General features: G+C 39.7%; 1 protein-coding gene across 3 annotated transcripts in view; it reads left to right on the top strand.

Moving 5' to 3' along the window:
* Positions 1–21361, top strand: part of ESR1 (estrogen receptor 1) — a 251159-nt gene that overhangs the window by 20812 nt on the left and 208986 nt on the right. For 2 of the 3 annotated variants that reach the window (XM_061207610.1, XM_061207608.1), the window contains one exon: positions 10878–11068. In XM_061207610.1, coding sequence (XP_061063593.1) covers positions 10878–11068 — 191 coding nt within the window. Of the gene's footprint in view, positions 1–10877; positions 11075–21361 lie in introns of all 3 variants that reach the window. The other variant, XM_061207609.1, reaches the window with a different exon arrangement.

The following is a 21361-nucleotide window of genomic DNA, read 5'->3' as shown; positions in this document are numbered from 1 at the left end:
TCCACCACAATACCCTGCCTCCCTCATTGAAGTTTATTGCATTTGCAGTGATGTGATCCCTAATGACATACAGATGACATACAGATTCCCAAAGAATTTTTTTAAGTAAAAATTTCCATTTGCAATTCTAGACATGTTTGTGTGATCTTTTTATGTGATGATATATTGTCCCTGTGTCTTGGATGGGATCATCAATTTACGATTTATGAGATGATTTATGGATCACACTCAAAAGCAGACCAGAGGCCAGTGTTAGAGCAGGATTGTGTTTGGTATTTTGGGGTTCCGTACCTGGAGTGCCTTTTCCCAAAGGCCCAAGTCTTCCTCCTTGAGTTGTCTGCTTTCCTAGGACAGAAGCTATCCTTCTTCTCTTCCTTCTGTCCCTCCTCTCCTTATTGTTCTTCCTCCTTTTGCATATGCCCTTTGTCCTAGGATGCTCCCTGGCTGGTAATAAGTAGATACTTTCCCAGTGCTGTTGAATGAGTGAATGAATTTCTTAATATTTCTGCATGTGAGTAGATGATTATTCTCCTGATATAGTGTCCTATTTTCTGTGGAAATTAGACTGCAAGTCAGACTTGTTTTAAGAAGGTGTGGTGTCAAACCACACAGCTCTTTCCTGACTTAGCTCCTTTGTGTCACCCATATGCCCCATGTCTTGCATCTTACTTTGGGCTTCTTGTCCTCACCGTTCATTAGCACTTGCAACTGGTTGGTGCGAGTAGAGAAAGGAGAGGTGGTGAAACTCCAATCAGGTCGCTTGGTTACACATTAGTAACTGATAAAAGATAAAAAGATATTGGCTAAATGGGTTTTTTAGGGAATTTTATGCCAGGTTGTTCTTGTTTCCCATTAGTGTGGAAAATCAACACTTGCTTGTATTTGGGGGTGAAGATGTTTTTTTAAGTGAGTGGGAAAACCTCTTGACATTTCACAGAGACTTAAGTTTTGACTGGCAAATGCTAATGTTCTTTGTGCATAAAGAATTTCAGGACTCTTGTATATAAGCACTAATGACATATTATTTTCTATTTGTTGATGAGTTAAAATAGGCATTTTCTGAAATCATATTTTTAGGAGATATTCAAACTTTCATCAACGCATTCTTCTGTATGACTGTCAGCTCCATTAACTCTGTTTTCATGGAACATAACAGAGTTCTTAACCTTTGCACTAGAAATTGAATTAGCATTTTCCCTTAAAAAAGTATTATTGGCCTTGTAATAAATAATTACGGACAATTTCTAACAGGATTACTTTTTATGAGTTTAGGAATGAGATCTGAGGTAACGATTTTGTTCCCAGTTGTGACATACTCTGCCCTTGCCTTGTGATGAGTTGGGATGGAGTTCCCAAGGATTCTCTTCTCTTTGGGGAGCCTGGGCTCTGGGATCAGACTGCCTGGGTCCTTGACGCCATCCTTTCCTGATTGGATGACTTGGGTGAGTTAGCTAATCTCTCTGAACCGTGGTTACCTCATGTTTAAAACAACCAGTTATAATAGTACTGCTTGGGGTAGTTTTGAGGGTTAAATGATTTAATTCCATGTAAAGCACTTAAAATAATGCCCACCACAACTATCAATTTTGTGCGAAAATTTTCTTGCCTACTCCTCCAGCTCCTTTTATCTTGCTAGACCAAGGGTCATGCTGGGTTTTCCAGAAGTCCAGGGTGTGGTCTGAACTTTGGGCAGAAGCTGAAATAGCACCTATAACTCTCTCCCTAGATAATTTCATGGAATCGAAGTGAACTGCATTTATCACCAGTCATTTTTTGGAAGAAGTTTTCTTTTGTACCTTTTAGGGAAGAACATTATCTGCCTCTGTTTATTAACCAGAAGATACAACAAATACAAATAAAAATTATACTCATTAAGTGGGTAATATGAGACAAGAGATAGAGTAAGTTTTCAGGTAAGCATTATAAATGAGCTAGAGTCTTTAATTTCCAACCAAGTTGAGAGGACCTATATTTGTTATCCAGAAAATAATTTTTAACTTGCCTACCCCAGAACATAACTACCACCTGTTTTACTGGGCTTCCCAAATGTGGACCAGGACTTATTTAACTCTAGCTTTTCTAAAAATGAGATTCAGAATTTTCCCTCTCTAGACTCTATCATTTTATGTCAACTTTATTCTTTTTAAGAACATTTCTATACTGCCATGGAAAAAAAATAAAGGTCATATTAAAATCCAAATACAAATTTGCATAGAGTAGAAATACCCATAGGTAAGTTCTGGCCAAAGGCACGAACCACCTCTAGCTTATGCCCATCCCTGTTGATATTTAAAGCAGAAGGAGGTACACAAGAAACCATGTTCCGATTGATTTGTATGTTGGTACACACACAGGCATCAATAACTGGCTTCTTGTTATCTTGATACAGCGTTCTGGTATTGCAACAGATTCAGCTGTGTCTCTTGCAAAGTTGTTCTTAATTCTTTACTGATTAATTTATCCAGTAAGTATTTATTGGGTACTTTCTGTGTGCAAAGTACCATACCAGGTGCTTTGGGGGTGATAGAAGATACTTAGAATATAGTTTCCATACTGTTGAAAAGCTTACAGCCTGGTTGGGCAGGCAAGCCATACAATATGGAGCATATAATCTTACTCATTCCACAGTCAACTGTCGGACGCTTACTAGTTGTCATTACTGTGCTGGAAACTGGGAAGCAAAGGTGCCGCTAATAGGATCTCTTTCCTGGAGACTCACAGTGAACACATATGATGATGATGAGGATTTTGGAATAGTTATATATGTGATACTCTAGGAGCGCATGTTGATTCTATTGAGAAATTCAGTGGTTGCTACCTGAGAAGGGGCCATTTTCACTCAGGAGATTTTTGCTTTTTGGCCAAGATAGGAAACAGTGTGGACAAAGGCCCAGACATGTGCTAGCCAGGTTGAGGAAGTGAGACACTTAAAATTAACCCTCACAGGGAGGGATGGAGCTGGAGACTGGACAGTGGCCAAGTCGTCATGGTCAATACTAAAGAGCCTGCATTTCTCCCATAGACCTGGGGTGGGTGCTCTTAGTCTGAAGTCTTTTAAGGAGACCATTCATGGACTTCAGGGGGCCCATGAACACCCAAAGATTGTAAGCAAAATCTGTGTTTCTGTAAATAAGGGTATTTTCCCGGGGTCCACCCAGAAAAAGAAGATTAAGAAGCCTTATGATAGACGTTGAGGAGACATAAAGGATTTCGTGTCCATTTTGCCTCGCTCTTGCTGTGGTGTGGAGGACAGGGTTGTGATGTGGGAGTTACAGGCGAGTTGGGAAGACTTTCAAGAAGACTCACCATGTCTGTACCTTCATTCAGATGGCAGATGTTTCTTAATCACTTACCTGTGTGTCAGACTGTGCTGAGCGTGAGCTGGGAGACCATGGTGAGTAAGGTAGCCGCAGCCCCTGCCATGGTGGAGGTTATAGTGTACGGGGAAGGATAGATCATTAAACAGAACACAACCAAATGTGGGTCCACGGCTTCAATCATTTATTTATGTACTTGTTCATTCAACAATTATTTCTCTGCTAGGCTCTCTTCCAGGTTTTGGGGAAAGGAAGCTTATGTTTGGGGAAGACACAGTAAATAAACGTTAACATTTGGTTTGATGTTGGGTAGCCATTAAGCGCTATAAAGAAACACCAAACCAATATAAAAGGGTGAACAGTAATTGGGAGGCTACTTTAGAGAGGTCAGGAAAGGCTCCCTGAGAAGGTGAGAAACCCTGAGTGGAGGGAGGAAACAAGTCAGGAGAAGAGCGCTGAGACCTGGACGCACTTGGCCTTTGTGGCACAGCAGCGACTTCAGCGCTTGGAACTTGGTGAGTGAGGGAAGCAGTGTGAGGGGTCCAGGCGAGAGTGACAGCCAGGGAACAGATGGCGCTGGGCCTTTGAATTTTATTCTTGGTGTGGTGGGAAGCCATGAGGGTTTTGAATAGGGAAGTATGATTCTGACTGCATTCTGTATGTGTGTATGTGTTTTAACACACCACCAAACGATGAACTCAATTCTGACACTTGCTCCCTGGAGATGGTATCAGAGCCCATAGGTTAAGGGCTTAGTCTCATGAGACTGCCCTTCACTTTAGATGCTGATCGCAAGGCCCAGTCATCATCTGTGCTTCTGACCAACTGGCTTTACATCCAAGTTTCCCATGAGCCTCTGCTTGGGTTTGATTAATTTGCTAGAATGGCTCGCAGAACTCAGGGAAACATTTTGCTTACTAGATTACTGGTTTATTATAAACATTTGACTTACTAGATCACAGCCAGATGGAAGAGATGCATAGAGCAAGGTATGGGGAGGGGGTGCAGAGCTTCCATGCCCTCTCCAGGTGTACCCCTCTCTCCATACCTCTGTGTGTTCACCCACCCAGAAGCTCTCCAGCCCCTTCCTTTTGGGTTTTTTACAGAGACTTCATTACCTAGGCATGATTGATTAAATCACTGGCCACTGGTGATTGATTCAGCCTCCATTCCCTCCCCTATCCCCCCAGATCAGGAGGTGGAACTGAAAGTTCCAACCCTCAATGCTTGGCTGGTTCCCCTGGCAACCAACCCTCCTCCTGAGATGGGGTCCAAAAGTCACTTTGTTAACATAACAAGAGATACCTTTGTTGCTTTCATCACTTAGGAAATTCCAAGGGTTTTAGGAACTCTGTGCAAGGAATGGGGATGAAGACCAAATATATATTTCTTATTATAAATCACAATATCATAGGGAGTAAAGGCCTCTACTACAATAGGGGGAGTTCAGGGTACATCTAACCTAGCTCATGGAGGTCAGCAAAGCTCCCTGGAGGAAGTTAAGTTTAAACTTTGAACTGGAGGATAAATAGGAGTTATTCAGTGGGTGAGGAAGGGTGTTCCAGGCAGGGGGAACAGCATGCTTGAATGCCTCAGGTGGATCAAGGGCCCATAGGGCCAAAAATGGGAATGCAGGAGTAAGAACAGGCTTTTAGGGAAAGATCCTGAGTTTAGTTTTGTGCGCATTAAGGTTGAGGTTTCTTAGGGTCATTCAAGAGGAGCTGCAGAGTGGGTAATTAGCATCTAGGTCTGCTGTCCAGGAGAGGAGTATGGGACAGCAGTTTCTTGTGGTCACACACATGGCTGAGATTCCCACAAAGAGCTGTCAGCTGAGACAGCCGAGGGCTGGGGGCAGAACCTCAAGGAACATTGACATTTAGGAGCCTGGTGGGGGAAGAAAATCCTGCAGAGGAAATAGAGGTGGAGTAGTGGCCAGTGAGATCTGAGTGGGTGTCCAGAGAAGTGGTGAAGACTTTACCTGCTGTAAGAATTTAAAGCTGAACCAGTGTGAGTTGGAATATGTAGGATAAGCCTTACGGAATATGGGAAACGAAGCATGGTTTTATCTGACAGCTGAGATGTGTAGGTGATGGGAGGTGGTGACTAAGTGGGGAGCATAGTGTGAGCAATTTCTCAGAGGTGGATTTGATAAAATTTTGCTCAGGGAGCTACAAAGAGACCAGTTCTGATTGGAGCAGGGAATTCAAGCACTTGGGCTTAATTTTATTTGTTGATGATTTTTTCACTTGAGTTTTCCTGGTTTATGACTCCCCTAAAATTATAGGCAGAAGTTTGAAAATTTGTTTATGTGTTTTCTAGACAGTTTCAGCATTTTCATTGTATCGTCAAACAAGTCCATGACCCACCAAAAAGGTAATGATCCCCGGGTATAGGCAATGAGAAGTTATTGAGAGATGAATGTTGTCTTTTATGATGATTCTTTTGGCAGTGGTTGGCAGGATGAGTTTGAGGAATGATGAGAGTCAGGACTTTAATTCTAGTAATTCAGACATGGAGTATTGGTCTCTTATGCGAGAATGATGAAAACCAGGGATGCAAAGAAGGATAGGCATTGAGTTTTGAAGAAATGATGGACTGAATTTGATGATGGCTTAGATGTAGGAGGTACATTTAGCAAATATTTATTAATGACCTACTGTGTGTCTGTTAAAATTGGGAGCAAATGAGACATGGCCCCTGCCTTCATGGAATTTACTGTTTACCACAGGGAACATATATTTGTCAATAATGCCTCAAACATGGGACTGGAAATTATGGTAAATGCCATGAAAAGAAAGTTCAGGGAACTTTGGATGCTCACAACTTCGGGGATTTGATTGGTGAGGGAACTTCATGAAGTGGTTCCACTAGCACTTAATTACCTCCACATTTCTAGGGAGTGGATATTTGTTGATTCTTTTAACTTGGCAAAAAATATCTCCTTTAGAAACCAAGGCTCTAAAAAAAATTTTAAATGCTTGGCTAATCAGGGGAATCGTGCTTTTGGATGGCTGGTACCATGATTTGCGGTTGGAAAAACAGGAGTATTTGGTTACATTGAGCTTCAAACTTTTCCTTTGATTAATGAAAATCTTCCTGGCAAATACTTTTTAATGGGCTCTGTTTTCACTTGGTCCAAGAGAGTCCACTCTCTGACCTCAATATGAATGCCTTCTGACATCTCTCTTAATCACATTGAATATGTAATATCAGTGGGGCATCCATTTGGAAATATTTAGTTGTCAAACTGATGTAATGAAAATGGAACTAAATCTAATCAGTTGAGTTTCTAGTTTCCATAGGTGCAGTGGTGGTGTCTTTTGTTATTTGATGCTCTCCAGCTTCTGCCATTCTTTTTCCTGCCATTGCTTTACTCCATTCCTTAGTCACTTGTGTGCCTCAAAGTTGCAATGTGTTAAGTCACTGATGCAGAACATCCCTCCATGTCTCACTCAAGCTTCTGCCCTACTTCTTTTCAGAGAATCTTTAAAGGTATCTGTAGGGCTAAAGAACATCTAATCTCTTAATACGTAGCCCAATAGACTAGTCAACTTCTTATCTATGTCTTATGAGGAAGTGTCCAGGATGAGAAACTCATTAAATTTGGTGACAATTTAGTGAGAAAAGGAGACAAGTTTTACAAAAAGGGAGACGTTTTAGCAATTTGGCAAAAGAGTTAGTTAAATCTTCACGTAGGATAAAGGGAGAGGGCATTTTTATCCAAATGGATAAAAAGGCTTTTATCCAAAGCCTCTTATTAGGAAGGCAGAACCTGAAGACATTTAGAACATGAAAAGTAGTTAATGAGAGTAGTTAATGTTGGTCCTGTGGAAATAAGGAGAAGCCAAAGGGCCTCTGAGGCAGAGGGAGAGGAAGAAAGATTGCCCTAAATGTAATGTAAGCACTTCCTACTAGAGAGGTGTGAGGCTAAAGGTTCCGGGTCTATGACAGCTGCAGTCGGGCAAGGCCAGGCAGAGGACAGCTGGAAGAGGTGAGTCCGGGACCTGTAAGTAGGCTTATCCCTGGGGACTGGTCTAACCTTGGGTTGGTGCCTGAGCCACCCTTGTGTGTTGGTCTGAGTCCAGACATGGGCACCTCCCTCTCTGATCCTTTCCACTGCAGATAATGGGGCCAAGTGAGTCTGCATCCTGAGGACACGGATCTCTATCTGGATGCAGCTGTGCCAAATGAGCTTGGCTTGACTCTCAAGAGAGCCTTGAGCATCGCATTTCAAGGTGCCGCAGGGCTTTGCAACCCATGAGATGATCTCACTTGCCTTTTCGCTTGATCTGGATTATATTCGTTTTTATGCAACCCTGGTCTGGGAGTCTTCATCGAGCAGGGCTGAGCCAAAATGATTACTGACAATGTTATATATGTGAACTTCCCATTTGGATAAAAAAGTTGCTTTATGGAGAGGAAATGTGGCCTGTGTAATTTCCCCGCTCTTCTTCTCGGAAGCTTTCTGATTTTATGCCCTATGTCTACAGTAGACTTTCAGTATTCCAGGGCCATCTCAAAGGTAAAGTGTGGATGAAAGGCATTTTGCCGACAGCATGCAACTCTGCTAGATCTGGGGAAAGTGGGCCTTTGCTCTTACATCTTTTACCCATATTCTTAAAAACAGTATTTGCATATCCTATTTATATTGTTTTGAAAATTGTTATATTATTGACTCAGTCATTGATTAATTCATTTGATATCAGTATTTATTGAGTTCCTATTCTGGAAGAAGCTCTGTGCTATAAACACTCAGCGTTCCAAAGATAAGACACAAGGAACTTAGTGGACAGCAGTGAAGACGAGAATGTACAATTGAAGGAGTGATAATGTAGTAAGTAGCAGAAGAGAAGTAAAGAAAAACCTGCTATCAAGTTCAGAACAGGGATACGTTATTTTCAGTGTGTGGGGATTAGGAGTGGCTGATAAGAGAGGAATTCATGCATGGATGATGCTAAGTGAAATAAACCAGTCACAAAAAGACAAATACTATATGATTCTACTTATATGAAGTATCCAGAGTGCCAATGCATAGAGACAGAAAGTAGAATGGTGTTTGCCAGGGGCTGGGGGAAAGAAGAAATGAGGAGTTGTTGTTTAATGGGTAAAGAGTTTCAGTTTTGTGAGATGGAAAATTTCTGGAGATTGGTTGTACAACAGTGTGAATATACTTATCACTGAACTGTACACTTAAAAACAGTTAAGGTAATAGATTTTATATTATGTTTATCTTGCCACAATTTAAAAAAAATATGGTATTTTATTATGCAGGGATGGGTGGAGGATACTTGCCACCTTGGAACTTTTGCCCATGCACATACTATTCACTCATTCATTCATTCAATAAACATGTATTGAATGCTTGCTATGTGTTGGGTGCTGAGCTGGTTCCCGAGGGTCAATACTTAATAAGGTTTATAAGACATCGAATCTGTCAATGTCATGCTTGCTCACCACCCCTTCCCTCCCCAGGTGCTAAGCTTCTCTAGTGAAATCTTCACAGCTGCTACCTGCTGACTTGAATCATGCATGAGACATTAGTAAACAAACAGTAGAAAGATTTGAGGTTATTTGGGGGGGCGTTGACGGCATGGTGATGAAATGGAAGGAGATGGGTAACAGAATATGAACTAGAATTGAAAACTGTGAGGCAGCTCTCTCTAAGGATATTAAAAAAATAAAGATCTCCTGCTTATGGCTGCCAACCTAAGAGCTAAGTCATTTAGAATGGAACAAACTGGCAAAGTCAGACGCACTCAACCCAAGGAGCTCCTTGTTTTGTGAATATTATGGCAAATGTAGTTTGAGAGCCACTGCCGCAAAATTGTGGGCGACGTTAATGAGTGAGAAGGGCAGGGAAGGGTTGTACAATTTGAGCTAAAAGGAAAGGCAGGCTTGTGAAGGGGAGGAGCAGTGACAGTCAGGGTGGTCTGGTTATTTGGGCGGGGAGTGGAAAGCAGGAAGCATGAGCTTCCTTAACCGAGAGACCCTGGCAGCTCTATCTTCAATTCACTTTTTCTCATCTGATTTTGTTTTTGTTTTTAAATGTCATAGGCTTCATTCCATCTTTCCTTCCAATATTTTTCTACTTCTTTTTTTTCCCCCTTATATACCCTGGAGCACTCCATTCATTTCAAGGTATTATTGAGTGCCAACTACATACCAGGCACTGTGCTGGGCTCTGGCTATATACTCCCCAATTCTCTCATACCACCTTTATTCTGTTGCACATGCCTAGCAAATCCTGGGTCAATGTCATTTCTGCTCCTATACGTGGTTAGATGAGACATGCAAACTTAGTCTCATCTACTCCTTTCCTTACCTCTTTGCTCCCTGTCTTCTTCAAGGTGTCTTCAGTGAGGCTGTTCCTTCTACCTGTGTATTTAATCCCAACTGCTTTACTTTCCTTCTTGACTTTGTTCTGTTTTCCCTTCTCCGTACCTTCCACCATTCCCTCCCTACTGGCCTATTCCCTTCAGCCTCCATGAAGCCTTCTCAGGCCCCTTCCATTCCAAAACGCCTTTTTGTCTTTATATTCTTTAGTGACAACCCTATCTCTTTCTCTTCCCATTCACGTCCAAGTTCTCAGAGGAATGGCCTTCACTCATTTTCATTTCCTTACGTTCCATCCACTCTCCACCCACTGGATTGGCTTGTACTCTCTACTGAAACTCCTTGCTAAGTGTCCTCCGTGTCAAATCCAACTTCACTTTATCAGTCCTGGTTTTATTGGACTTTTCTGCTCCTTTGACACGATTGGTCACACTCCCCTTCTTAAAGCTTTCTACTTTTTTAAACTTTTTTGCTTCCCCATTTCCTTGGTTCTCCCAGAACTTTCTGACTGTTCCTTCTCAGTTTCTTTTCTGAGATACGCTTCCTCCCTAAAAATTTTCAAGGTTGGTGTAATCATTTGTGTTCCTCTGTTCTTCTCATTCTACATGTTCTTGAAGAGGAATATTGAATATTGACTAGTATCCTCAAATTACAGTCAAGTCATAACAACTGACACCCGGGGTTACCTTGTAACAATGATGTAAAAATTTGAATTATCTTTCTACACATGTTCTATGTTGTTCATCAGTTCATCTGACCTTCAAATGTTCCAGCTGTTCTATGCTTTGTCTCCATTTTCTAAAGGCCCTTAGTGTGGTCTAGAATTGGAATGAGCATTGGTCTCTAATGGTTCTGGGTTCATTGAGAATCCCTAAAAAAATGAATAAGTCTATTAGAAACCAGCTAATTTCATTTTGTCATTTTCTGGATAATATATTCTGGTGTAGGAAGTCCATTTTTTAAGAAAGTTTGCAATGAACAATTTCCCCTCAAGGTTAATATAATAGGCAAACACCTTTTGCTGCAACCGACGGCAAGAGGTAATGAAAGATTAGCTTACATTATGATTCATTATTTCAAAATGTCAGAATAAAGTGGATCTGCTACATCTTCCAAGCCTCTTATTCTTTAGAGGAGAGTGCATGTTTTGCTTTTCTAATGTTAATGGATTCACTGTTTTTTTTTTGTTTTGTTTTTTTGTTTTTTTTCTCCTATTTTTTTCCCCAGGCCAAATTCAGATAATCGGCGCCAGGGTGGCAGAGAGAGATTGGCCAGCACCAGTGACAAGGGAAGCATGGCCATGGAATCTGCCAAGGAGACTCGCTACTGTGCAGTGTGCAATGACTATGCCTCAGGCTACCATTATGGAGTTTGGTCTTGCGAGGGCTGTAAGGCCTTCTTCAAGAGAAGTATTCAAGGTAATAGTGTGTTGCAAACAACTTATCCCGTTTTTTAATCCTAAGAGGGGAAGCAACAGAGGAAGGCATATGATCAGCCATTTGTACAAAACACTAATACCTAGTAGGTCCACTAGTATCTATGGTAGAAACATGGAGAAGAGACAAGATCCCAGGAGAAGAAATTGGCAAATGTCAGGGCAGTTGTGGCTGAGTCATTATGCTTCCTCCATTTGGCAAGATCCCAGCAGTCTTGAGCAACTCTAGAGGAAGAGGATTTCAATAGCTGTGTCTCTGAGATGTTGTCCATGCCATGATTGGGGGATGGCAGGTGGATATTTATGTGTTGTAGGCAACTAGGCTTATGTGATGTAGTGTGATATTAATTACCCATATATAATTATTTCTCCAGCTTAGCTTTGCGCAGATAAGCATTCTGATCTTTGCTCCAGACCAATTCTAATTTAACTTGTTCTTCTCTTGCTCTTCTGCCATCTCTTTGTTGCCTCAATGGATGACATGACCTTTTGCTAAAATGAGACGATTCAATGGCTGGTGACTTGTAATAAGGGATGTATTATCTGTATCAAGCAGTTATTAAGTATACACCTGTAAGATTTCATTCATGTCATTTGCAATGTCTTCTTCGATCCTTTTCTTTTATACAGTTTTCCAAGTGCAGCTTCTCTGATAGACTGCCAGCTACATTTCATTTCTACTCCAGGAGTGTCTATATTGTTGCTATTTTGTCTATATAGGATATACTGGGAGAAACAATCATTTTTACTACCTAAAATATCTATGCTAAAGATCCTTAGACAAAAACAGAGATCTGACAGCAGTTTAAACTAGCTGGATTAACCTTTTGTTTTAATACTGGACCATTTTTCTCTGTTCTTATTCCTTTATCTTTTCAGCTTAAACAAAGTTTAGTATATAAATACTAAGAATATTTCTGATGGAGTTTTTGTGTGATTCCCTCTATGGAAATTGAGACTGAAGTAACTTGTTGAAAACCAGAGTCTACTAAATTAATAGGTACTGATTGCAGACACTTTTGAATAGAGAATGAATCACTATTCTCATGGACTTTTTGCTGTACCTCTTCACTGCCCTGATGTGGGGTGAAGGCTGAGGGATGATACACACTATTTTTCCTTTCATTGACAGTGGATGGATTTTTTTAAAGGCTATTCATATCTTAATAGAGTAGCGTGTGAGGTCAACTTGGTCCATTTTAAAAGCACTTTTTTTTGACAACTGTTACTTTCAACATCTTTTAGAAGTCTATTGTAAGACTGGCACTTTTTTTTATCAGAATTTTAATAAAATTTATAATATTATATGATAGTGGTTTTTTGTATATAGATACATACCAACACAGATTATTTAATTTTACTAGAAGATATTAATACTATCTTAATTTAGAAAAATGATATTTGTATTTTGGTTTAAGTTAGTATAAGCCCTTAAAGGTCTTTTGACAGCCATCTTCATTTGTGACTCCTCTTTTCATTTAATTTTATATAATCTAAGATACCATTATTTTTATCAAGCATTTAATCTGGTATGGAAAAATCATCTGGCAGAGGTAGATTTAGTGGGTAGGTTCAACTACAAACTTGGACAAGTCATTTATCTGAGACTGAGTTCCCTCATCTGTAAAAATGATTTAGAGCAGGGGTCAGCAGTTTTTCTGCAAAGGACCAGAGAGTAACTATTTAGGCTTTGCAGGCCATGCAGTCTCTGTGACAGCTACTCATCTCTGGCATTGTGGCCTGCAAGGAGCCATAGGCACTGTGTAAATAAATGGGTGTGTGCCAATAAAACTTTACATACACAAACAGGTAGCTGACCAGGACTGGCCTGTGGGCCATAATTTGCTGACTCCCGATTTAATGTATGACAAGAGAATCGATGGTTTCCAAATCTAACGTTTTGTCTTTCATGTTTATTGAGAACTTACTCTGTACCTGTGCTAGATAGTCTGAGGGAAATAAAAATATGTGTAAGAAGTAATCCATAATCCCACAAAATTTAGAATTTGGGAAATTTATTTGGGGAGGCAAAGGTACACATTCTCATGATAGGATTAGAGAGTAAGTTAGTATAAAGTGCTGTGCTATGATACAGATAGGGAAGACAATAGATGAATATAAGGAGATATTGTCAGTTATAAATGTAGAAAGACTGAGATTGAAGGTAGAAACTATCTTCCTCCAAGGAACAATGACAGTATTTTCACAAATTATTTTCTTCACGTGTGTTCAGCATTTAGGAGTGTGCTATGTAACACCACATTGAACTTAGTATTGTCTCTAGGCGTTAAGGCATCGGAACAGAAAACACAGGAAAAAAATACTTATAAAAATTAAATGAAGTAAATGTAAGTGTATAAAAAGAAATATTTTGTTGGTATGGCTGTATCTCAAGTTCAAATATTCAAAAAAAGGTTTGCTTACTCTTTGATAGTTAAAATATGTATCTGATTTCTAACTTGTACATACAGACTAGATAGTAGGATTTCATTATACTATATAAAGTTGTACATATAAACTGCTTACAAATGCAATTTCTATGTGGCTTCAGAAACTTCTGACTTATCATGGTATGAAGACATTTATAGAAGGTTTCTTAAATGAGATGACTATTGAGTCCAAAGTTCTGCAGGAAGCCTGGAAACAAGGCAGAGTTATTAACTTTTAAAGATAGAGAGGAACCTTAAAAATTATAAAGTTCACTAATTTATTAATTTGTTCATTGAATGCCTCTACTAAGCAAAGCACTGTGTGAGGTCCTGGAGATACAATTACAGTAAAGACATAGTCCTTACCCCCATAGAGCTTAAAGGTAGTAGGAGAGATGGACAAATAAACCAGCAATTAAATTACAGTGTGATAAGTACCAAGATGAGGGTGAGTGCAGATTTTACAGGAGTCCAAACTTCACTTACTCCTGCTGGGGCTTGAGTCAGGCTCTCAGAGAAAGTTTCCTGATTTAAAATTGTCTGGAGAATTTTGCAAGTGAGCAAAATGAAGAAGGGCAGGTTGAGTGTTCAATCATATGAAAATGGGACTGAGTATGCGGGTAAAGACCAGGAGGTAAGACAGAGTTTGGGGAGTTCTGTGAATAAAATTAACAAAATTAATATACCATCTAAGACATTCCTGGGCCATATATTTCTTCTTAGACTGTGTAAAAACAAGTCATTTATTTCCTTTTGACTTTAATGGCGTTTCCATCTATTTGATTTGTTTGTGTATATAAAAGGAAAACAGCAGAGCAATAGAGTCTTTCTCATCATAGTCTTGATAGCTTGGAACTAAAACGTTTTACTGAACTTCTGTGACTCTTTATAAATCACGCTGCCCCTCAAACCTATTTCAGGACAGTGAAGGGTCTGACATGCTGCAGGTAGAAAGTTCTGAGGATGCTGTAGCTCTTCCTGTTTTTCTTGTTGCTTAAGAAGAGAGCTAGAAATGAGTATCCATCAGATTACTCTAGTGCTCTAAGTGTTTAGTTGAAGAGGTAAAGTGTTTGACTTGAAAGCATACAAATTTTCATCCCCTACCTAGCGTATGAACTTGATTACTCAAGAAATTGAATAATGGCCTTCAGTTGAACATACTTTCTTTTTTAAAGTGAAGTCAAGGACACGATTTAAGGGAGATGGGTGAAATTGGGTATTCTGTGAATTTATTAATCATTGTAGGTAGAGGAGCAGTGTTCCTTAAGATGTATTGTAGGCAGAGACTCTTGGATGAGTTACATAAGCAGATTTGGTTATAGGTTCAGCAGCCAAGTACTACCTTTGAACATTATTCAAAGGAAAAAGGACTCCTTGGAGCTCGCTTCTTGGTCATAATATTACAAATAAATATTATAAAGATCATATTATGGTCTTATATTATAAATGGTCATGAGGCACAGTGGAGGCTCAAACCTATCTATACACCCCTAGCTGCACTGCCACTTTATATTTTCTTTCTAAGGCATCTATGGAAGATGCTTAACACTATGCTTAACAGATATGGCCCAGGCCCATGTTGACTTAAAGGTAAGCTAAGGCCAGAAGGACATGGTATCAGGGTGGAGTCTGGCTAGGGTTCAGCACAGCAGGGGTCTTAGGTCCGACAAGGGTAACTGATGTCCTTACCCACCAGGCCCTACAAAGCTTCAGGGTGAGAGTCCAGCACCCTGGATAGCTCCTTCAACAGCTGCCAGGGGTAAGCAGAGACTGACTTTCTAAAGAACCTCAGGCCCGTTCAGCTGGTCTGTGAAAAGAGAACTTAGCTCTTTTGTGCTTAGGAATTCACTCTTGTTTGCCCAAGATGGGTTAGTTTTTATGTTAAGTTTCCCATTTCCAGTCGCCTTCTGTCTTGACCTATGTGCCCCTGTCTAGAAAAGGCCAGAGGATGGGGTAGAAGTGGAGGCTGCTCTCTCATTACAAAACTGCCTTATCTCTGGAGTCCTTTCAGAGATACAGCTCAGAGTTGATCCTGGCAGTACATGCACCCAAAAATACTAAGTCTTTTGTCTCCACATTTCCCTACTTGCTCCTCTGCAGTCTAGTCTCCAAGTGACAGCAGGAGAGGTCTTTTAGATACATTAATCAGGTCATATGGTCTTAAACTTAAACTCTCACTGCACTTAAAGTCCAGATTTCTTTCTATGCCTTAAAACACTCTGCATGGTCGTATTCCTTCTTCCTTCTCTCCCCATCACTGTAATCCAGCCACGATGGCCATCTTTCTCTTCTCCCAACACATGACAGACACACATTCCTTTCTCAGGACCTTAGTATATATGGTTCCCTTTTTACCTTTGCTTGCAACACCCAGCTCTTTACTTGGCTGGCTTCTTGTCGTTTAATCTCTGTACACGACCACATGTACAGAGACCACTTCTCTGAGAAGACCACTTCTCTGAGAAGTCTCCCCTGATTACCCCACCAAAAATAACCCTACAAACCTTTGCCTCTAGTTTTTTTTTAAATACCTTTCTTATTTTCCTTTAAGGTCCTTAAACCCTTAATGAACTTTTAAATTTATTCATTTGGTTGATTATTATCTGTCTGCAACAGGTGCCACCTTCAAATATTCCTGCCCAAACTTGGATGGAAGCTCAGTGAGAGCTGATTTCTGGTTTGGTCTGCCCGGTTTGCTGCTATAACTCCCATGTCTACAGTCATGTGGGCACACGTCTGTTAAATGATAGAACATGGCAAGAAGTCAAAAGAATAGTAGATAAAACCTGTTGGAGGGCTTCAGAGAACAGAGTTATTTCAGCAGGTAAGGCTAGCAAGAGAAGTGTTAATGCAAGTGGTATATTTGATATAGGCCTGGAAAGAATTGGAGGATTTTCATAGGCATTAAGAATTTTGGAGAAGAATTCCAGAAATGTGAAATAGCGTAAACCAAGAAATGCACAGTGGAAATTGGGTAAATCAACTGTGAAAGAACAGAGGGCTTGCTGTCTTCTCTCTGCCTCTTTATTTTCCCTCTTCGTCTCTCTACAAGCAGGCATTCTGGAGAGTTTGCAACCTCTGTTCCTTTCACATTCTCATCCTTTTCTCTGCCCAGTTTCCTAAGCAATGTCATACATATCTGTTATAGGTTGAATTGTGTCCCCCCCCCAAAAAAAGATATGATGAAGTCCTAATCCCCCAGTACCTCAGAATGTCACCTTATTTGGAAATAGGGTTGTTGCAGATATAATTAGTTAAGAAGAGGTCATACTAGAGTATGGTGACTAATGTTCTTATTGGAAGAGGAAATTTGGACAGAGAGACAGGGAGGATAATGCCATGAGATGATGGAAAGAGATATTGAAATGATGCATCTACAAGCCAAGGAACAGCAAGGATTGCTGGCAAACACCAGAAGGCAAGTAATTCTTCCCTACAGGTTTCAGAGGGAGCATGGCTTTGCTGACACCTTGATTTCAGACTTTTAGCCTCCAGAACTGTGAGGCAATACTTTATGTTGTTTTAAGTTACTCATTTATGGTACTTTGTTATGGTAGCCCTAGGGAACAGTATTGAAGACCTACAGTATAACAGCTATGTAAATATCTTCCAAGTTTAGCTCCCGTACCAACCCTGCTTCTTAGTGACGCCTACATATCCTTGACACTAGCCACTCCTCCTAACTACTTTTATATCAGTTCCCTCACCATTCCCTCAGGCATCTACACTTAAAAGCTTGGAGTTAGTTATCCTCATCTTTTCACTTTGCAGTCCTTCCCTGTGATGGTTCCCATCAGAACTGTTGTGTAATCCTGTTGGGTCTATCTCTTTAATGTCTATCCATCTAATTCCCACTACTTAGAGCTTGCCCCATTAACTTTCACCAGGATCGTTGCAATAATTTAATTTTTCCTTTTTCCTTCTTCATTTAAGTCACTTCCTTCATTTGTTTCCCTTCTTCCAAACCTGTCTGCACACTGACAGTGTATTAACATTAGCAAATCACTGATCATAACAATACTTTGCACAGAATTCTTTAATGACTTCGGGGCCTGTGGAATAATCCTTAGACAACCAAGCATTCAAGGATTTCCCCAGTCTTGTTCTAGCCTATCTTTCTGGTTGTCTTAAAGTCATCGTTTCTACTTCTGAGGTAGACCCTCTAAGACTGGACTACATACTGTTATTCAAACATGACCATCCCATTTCTTTGCTAGGAATTTCTTTCTGGATTTACCTGTAAAATTTCTTCTTGTCCTAGTCAAAGTGATTGTCATCAAACCTCTGATGTTAATGCAGAAGTTCTCTTTCTTCTTGGCACTCCGTATTACAGTCAGCACTTTGTATCTGTGGGTTCAACTAACCCCCGATTAAAAATATTAACAAAAATTCCAGAAAGTTCCAAAAAGCAAAACTTGAATTTTCCTTGTGTCAGCCAACTATTTACATAGCATTTACATTGTATTTACAACTATTTGCATTTACATTATATTAGGTATTGTGAATAATCTAGAGATGATTTAAAGTATACTGGAGGATGTGTGTAGGTTATATGCAAATGCTATGGTGATTTTATATAAGGCACTTGAACTGCCACGTATTTTGGTATCTGAGGGGGATCCTGTAACCAATCCCCTGAGGATACTGAGGGATGACTGTACTTTGTTCCCATTGCCTAGGATTGCAGGTACAGGCATACCTTGTTTTATTGCCCTTGGATTTATTGCTTTTTGCAAATACTGCGTTTTTTACAAATTGAAAGTTTGTGGCAACCCTACATCGAACGTCTATTGGCACCATTTTTCCAACAGCATTTGCTCACTTCATGTCTCTGTATCCCATTTGGGTAATTCTCACAATATTTCAAACTTTTTCATTATTACTATGTTTGTTATGGGGATCTGTGATCAGTGATCTTTGATGTTACTATTGTAATTGTTTTGGGGCATCATGAATTGCACCCATATAGGATGGTGAATTTAATTGATAAATGTTGTGTTCTGACTGCTCCACTGATGAACTGTTCCCTAGTCTCTGTCCTTCTCCTTGGACCTCCCTATTCCCTGAGACACAACAATATTAAACTTAGGCCAATTAATAACCCTACAGTAGCCTCTGATTGTTCAAGTCGAAGGAAAAGTCAATCGATGTAGCAAACTTCATTGTTGTCTTATATTAATAACACTACAGTAGCCTCTGATTGTTCAAGTCGAAGGAAAAGTCAATCGATGTAGCAAACTTCATTGTTGTCTTATATTAAGAAATTGTCACTTTGAGCAACCACCACCCTGATCAGTTATCAGCCATCAACATTGAGGCAAGACCCTCCACCAGCAAAAGGATTACCACTCGCTGAAGGCTCAGATGATGGTTAGCATTTTTTAGCAATAAAGTATTTTTTAATTAAGACAGGTACATTTTTAAGACGTAATGCTATTGTGCACAATAGATGACAGTATAGTGTAAACATAACTTTTATATGCATTGGGAAACCAAAAAACTCGTGTGACTCCTTTTATTGTGATATTCACTTTATTGCAGTGATCTGGAACCCAACCCTCAAAATCTCTGAGGTCTGCTTGTATTTGTGTATGTGTGTCTTTCTCTTACTGACTGTGAGTCTCCCAAAGGCAAGGCCCAAATCAAGGCTTCATATTACAGGAGTCACTCAATGAATAAATACAGGAATGAAAGGATGGTTAGGATCAGTTTGCTTTAAGCAACACAAAGCCATTACATTTTTTCAGTCATGGGAGAGTTATGACAAAACAGTCTTTAATTAAGATTAATCTGCCAGAGGCATTTAGGAGAGACCAGAGAAGGGAACGACTAAAAGCACGAGGATGAATTTGGCTGATATTCACATACCTTAGACATACTAAAAATCTGAACGTTGGTATTTGTGAAATGGGAAAAAGGAATAGAATGAAGGATATTGTAATGAAAGAATCTACATTGTTTTAAGATGATTCAATATGAAATATCTGGAAAAGAAGGAAGTTAAAGAGGTTCAAAAACAGCGGGAAAATGCTGGTGTCATCACCTGAACTGGGAAAATCAAGAGGAAGGCCAAATAGATAGGGGTAGAGTAAGTTAAATTCCAGGCGTACTGAGTTTGACATGATAGCTGGACATTCAGATAGAATTATCCAGCAGCTACAGAAACAGAAGCAGCACTTTGCAGACAGTCCAGGAGTGGGAAGTGGAATCAATTTCCTCAATTAATTTTAAAGAAACTTGATGAAATGAATGGTTTAACTACTTCCCGAAGGTTTTCCATTATTAATAATGAAGAAGTAACTCCAGAAACATCCTCTTGATTCTCATGACACTATGAGTTTCCTGGATCTTACCAAAACCTTGTAAGAAGCACTCTCATTATTAAAAGTGTATGTTCAAGGCCCTTCTAAACAGGAAAATCACAAATTAGCCCAATAGGGCCAAATGCTGCTCTCCAGGATCTTACAATTTGAGAACATGCTGGTACCAACACATTAGCTGTACAAATAGTAAATGGCAGGAACAAATCTAAGCATTTTCATGATGTTGAAATAAAAAGCAAGCTTCCCCCCCCCCCGCCAATTATTAATACTATGGGAGTCCACAGACATCTTTTCTAGCCCAGAAAGATGCAAATTGTGCAACAGAGAAATAAGACAATTGGGGCCAAAGGGCAGAAGAGTTTTAGGGTGTATACATATGAGCTATCATGTAATTTTCAAATGAAAGTATTTATAATGAAACTTTTTAAAAGAAAAGTCTTACCTCCAGCTATTGGTAAACTTGCCAGATGTTTGGCTCCTGGTTGTCAACGGAGGAAAAAGAAAGGCACAACCCTAAAGTTTAAGACTTGAAAACCTCCTTCCATGTAAGAGTGCCATCCCTATTACCAATTTTAAGTGCTAGTTACTCTTTAATGCTACAGTATGAAAATTAGAGGTGTGTGCACACATGAATGCATGCATTTGAAGACTGGCTCAGAAAAGCAAAATCATAGTCTTTCTACCTGTGAAATGACAGTGGCTCTTCTTTTTTTATCCTTCAGCCAAATAATCTTTATCTTGGAGATAATTAAGACAAAATGCATCTGACAAATAAAATCAGTATAGAGCCCCTATTTCTTGGCAGCTCTTGTGGACACAGCTGAAGCTTTTAGAGGTCTTTAAAAACCATGGCAACAAATGCCTTTGAAGGGTAAGCGAAGGTTCCAAATGTTTTTAATCGCTGGTGTTTTTATGCTACCACTTCAAGCATTCTTTTTCATTTTTTTGTCCATCTGATTGAAATTAAATTTCCAATTTCCCTACTAAATGGTTCTGTCCTGGTCATGGCATTGACTATTTCCATTAAAGTAGTAGACTTTGTGCCCATATATAGTGGTTAAGCTTATCAACAATTCCATTAGAAAGCCTTGTTTATGAGTGGCATTAATTTCACACAAAAATTATAGATAGGCTTTAATAGGCACATTTTCAAAGGGCATTAACTAGCCCTCAAAATTATGTGCTAACACTGTTCTTACAAAACCTACCAATGGCGGCCCATGGCCTAATCCTGCCTAAATTTCCCTTTCCTTCATAGAAAGCTGCTGTTGATACCGTTAAAATGCTATTTCCTTTTAGATCCTTTCAGAGAGAATGGGCTGATTCTCTGCTACTCATTCAGAGAAAAGTATACTTTGAGATGTAGTCTGATCATTTCTGAACTGTATATTATACTTTGCTATTTCAGAACTGTGCATACAGGTTATACTATAACCTGCTTGCCTGGCTTTTTGACTGAAAAATAACAACACTCAAGAAAAATCTGTTTCATAGATCTGCCATCCACTTTGTAAAATTTTTTCT

The sequence above is a fragment of the Eubalaena glacialis genome, chromosome 12 (assembly GCF_028564815.1).
Source record: "Eubalaena glacialis isolate mEubGla1 chromosome 12, mEubGla1.1.hap2.+ XY, whole genome shotgun sequence".
Taxonomy (NCBI): domain Eukaryota; kingdom Metazoa; phylum Chordata; class Mammalia; order Artiodactyla; family Balaenidae; genus Eubalaena; species Eubalaena glacialis.
Note: the sequence above shows the minus strand (reverse complement) of the source record. Positions and strands in the feature narration are given on the sequence as shown.